This window comes from Frankliniella occidentalis, unplaced genomic scaffold, assembly GCF_000697945.3.
Source record: "Frankliniella occidentalis isolate FOCC.00 unplaced genomic scaffold, Focc_3.1 Scaffold153, whole genome shotgun sequence".
Taxonomy (NCBI): domain Eukaryota; kingdom Metazoa; phylum Arthropoda; class Insecta; order Thysanoptera; family Thripidae; genus Frankliniella; species Frankliniella occidentalis.
Window position 1 is genome coordinate 51,282 of NW_026267280.1, and position 3,567 is coordinate 54,848.

The 3,567-nt window shown below is 60.2% G+C and overlaps 1 protein-coding gene across 1 annotated transcript in view; it reads left to right on the forward strand.

Moving 5' to 3' along the window:
* Window positions 1-1,621: 1,621 nt before the first annotated feature.
* Window positions 1,622-3,567, forward strand: part of LOC113206229 (cytochrome b5-related protein) — a gene marked incomplete in the record, with an annotated part of 2,865 nt that continues 919 nt past the window's right edge. The window contains 4 exon segments of the mRNA XM_052271197.1: window positions 1,622-1,973; window positions 2,266-2,660; window positions 2,960-3,151; window positions 3,243-3,437. Coding sequence (XP_052127157.1) covers window positions 1,737-1,973; window positions 2,266-2,660; window positions 2,960-3,151; window positions 3,243-3,437 — 1,019 coding nt within the window.

Genomic DNA, 3,567 nt, shown 5'->3' on the forward strand with positions numbered 1-3,567 from the left:
CACACAGAACTCTCCGCGGGGTCCGCTGGGCGCGGAGCAGCTGAGTTGCACGTGCAGGGGCGTGAGTGCCTATTTAAACGTTCGTACGCGCGGAACTTGCACACACATATACGTGTGCAATCTGAAAGAGGAGCTGGGAGAGGGTGTGGTGTTCAGGTGCGAACGCGGACCCCCGGTTGTACTTAAAAGCTGTGGGGGCGAAAAAGAGTGGGTGGGGGGGCTGTCTGGCCGTTATTGCTCGGCGGGGAACTCCTTGCAGAAAAGCGTCTCGATAACAGGACGCATGGATCGGCACGCCCGGGGCACAGCACTCGAGGCGGGGCGCGCCCCCTGCCGCCGCCGCCGCGGCGCAGGTGCGGAGCGGGCGTGGGCGCGGTGCACGGGAGGGGGGCCCCCGCTCAGCGGATCAGTTTGCTGCCAGGGGTTCACTTTCAGGACCCGCGAAGGCTCGAGTTTCGTAACCTCACACACATCCCGTAAAGCAAATTTAATTTTTGGCCCGCACTGCGACAAAGTGACCGGGTCGTAGTTACGAGTAAACTTATCACAACAAATAATCACTAAAGTGAAATTTAAAAAAAAAGTATGAATAGCGATTAGAGGTCAGTTTGTCACTGTAACCAATTGGAAAGTGGTGCCTAAAATGGCTCGTGATTCACCCTCAAGTCCTCTCGGACACGCCACGAGAATGGTTTCACCCGGTACCCGCGGCCCCACTCCGCCCAGCAGCCCCTTCCTCGCCGCGCGAACCCCACTGAGTGAAATTATGTACGGGAACCAATATGCATTTTTACGAGGCAAGTTTTGTGCCGCCCGCCCGGCAGGCAGCAGCGGCAGCCCATTAACGTGTTGAGCGCCAGGACCCCGTCAGGTCCCCCGCCAACCCCCCGCCGCGCCTTGGCTCCGCGCAGCGCAGCTACCGAGCCAATATGCAATAAAATAAGGACGTGCCCATATCGCATTTACGTCGGGCGGCGCCGCGGCGCACTCACCTGTGCGTTGACGCCCTCCCCTTCCCCCCCTTCTATAACAACTGGTACGGGACGTACCCCCAAGGAGCTCCGAGGGGCCGCCAGAGTGCTGCCGGTGACGCTCCGCGCCTCCCGCCCTGCGCCGTGCGTCCTGCACCTGGGCCCTATCTTATCATGTATTGCAATATTTTGTGTCTCAAGTCGTTGATATCCTTGAGCACAAGAATCAAAATGCTTCCCGAAATGCTTTTAATTTCGAACAAAGTCCTACTAATCTTGGACAAAACGATTTGCACAAGTGCGAGGTCTCTGCGTAGGAAAACGTCACGGTGCTGGAGATATTCGTGACAAACATATTTCCCAAGGACCGAAAAAGCCTCGGTTCAAATGTAGCATGTCTCTCTCTCAAGTCAGGAGAAACCGTCAAGTTGCCGCGGCTTGCACCACTGCACGAGAGGGGTGGGGTATCGCCCTGCAGAAGAAGAAGCGTGGCGCTACTCCGCGCGGCGTCGCTACCCCTGTCCCCTGGCTCGACTCTATCTACCCTTCACTATCTAAGCCCTAGATCCCAAGCGACCCCTGAAACCCCACCGCGACCCTAATTTTCCCCCCGTGAACCCGTTCGACCTCAAGTTCGGGACCCGCTGGGTTAATAGCGTCGAGTTCCCGCGGATAACGGACGCCGCCGGCCACTGCACCAGTCAGACCAGCGCCGCGCCGCGCATCGCCGCACTCAGAACAGTCCGAGCCCCCCGTCCCGCCGACATGGCCCCCCGCGAGGCGCAGGACAACGGCGAGGCCCGCGCGTCCACCCTGCCGGGCCTGTGGAAGTACCCGAGCCACCGGGAGAGCGACGGCGCCGTCACGGGGCCGTCGTACCTGGACAGCCGGCGGCGAGACGATGGCGCCGAGGGCCTGTGGCGGGTGCACGACAAGCTGTACGACCTCGAGCCGTTCGTCCAGCGTCACCCCGGCGGCGAGCACTGGCTGCGCTCCACCAAGGTAAGAGAAGAGCAGGCCAGGATAAACACTTGGCTGCCGTCGGGCACTTCAGTCAGGGGCTGAACGGCTGGTGTGAAGTTAACTCTGGGTAATGCAATAGCAGACGCAGAGGTAACGTATTGTAAAGTTCACGGGGTGGGGGTGTGGGTGTGGGGGACCCAATGGGTATGGGGAATTTCGTTTAGTAATCCCTACCTGGAGAAAAATGTGAGATAGTGTGTGAGAGAGAAGCTGCCATTGCACAATTGCAATTAGGACTAGAAGTCTAACTGGGCCGTCTTCCTGGCCGCAGGGCATGGACATCACGGAGCTGTTCGAGAGCCACCACGTGACGGGGCGCGCGCCCGAGGTGCTGGCCCGCCACTGGGTGCGGGACGCGACGCAGCCCCGCAACTCGCCGTACACGTTCCTGGAGGACGGCTTCTACCGCACGCTCAAGCGGCGCGCCGCGCCCGTGCTGGCCGCCACGCCCGACCCGGGCGTCGCGCCGCGCTTCAACGACGCGCTGGTGGCCGCGTCGTTGGCGTGCGCGGGGCTGGGCGCGGCCGTCCCCGGCGCCGCGGGCTGGCTGATCGTGGCGCTGGCCGGCGTGCTCGTGTCCTGGTCCGCCGTGTGCGCGCACAACTTCACGCACCGCAGGGATAACTGGAGGATGTACTACAAGAGCCTGTGCTTCATGTCGCTATCGTGAGTGCCCTGCACACCTGTGGGACCTGAGGGCCACGCCGAGGGGTCCTGCACTAAAAAAAAAAATCAATGTACACCCATAGAAAAAAATCACGAAAAAATCATAAAAATCATTAAAAAAACATGAAAATATCCCCCCAAAGTCAGAAAAAATCTACAAAAGGTCAGCAAAATCACAAAAAATCAAGAAATACAGAAAAATCGGTGTACGCTAGAATTTATAGTGAAGGACCCCTCGGGCCACGCCACGCGCTGCGCCTCGGCCGCACCCTCTGATCGCCCTCCTCCTCGGCCCGCAGGGACTGGCGAGTGTCACACATCCTCTCGCACCACATGTACCCCAACACGCTGCTGGACATCGAGATCAGCATGCACGAGCCGCTGCTGCAGTTCCTGCCCACGCCGGGCAAGCCCCTCATCTACAAGATCGCGTCCTTCTTCGTCTTCACCTTCTACGCCGCCACGGCGCTGCTGCTGGGCGTGAGGCACAGGTGCGTGAGCGCGTGGTAGCGTATGTGCCGGTGAGGAGGACGGGAGGGGTCCCGCGCCACTTGTAACCAGCACCCGTTTATTGCCGCACAGGGTGACGCGCCTGCGCCTCGAGGACTTCCTGCCCTTGCTGTACCTGGGCGCCATGCTCGCGTGTGGCGCTCCGGCGCTGCGGGCGCTCGCCATGTGGCTCTTCCTCTGTGTCGTCCACAGTCTCGTCTTCCACTTCATCGGGCTCACGGCCGCGCACCACCACCCCGACATCTTCCACGACGGCGACGCACCGAGGTAAGCGGTGGCGGTTGGGCGGTTGGGTAGTTCCTTCCTCCCTGACGTCCACCGCCGAGACGGACGTATGGCCAACAAATCAAGTTTGAAATAGGGCGGCAAAAATATTTGATTGCAATAAGTGAATTTA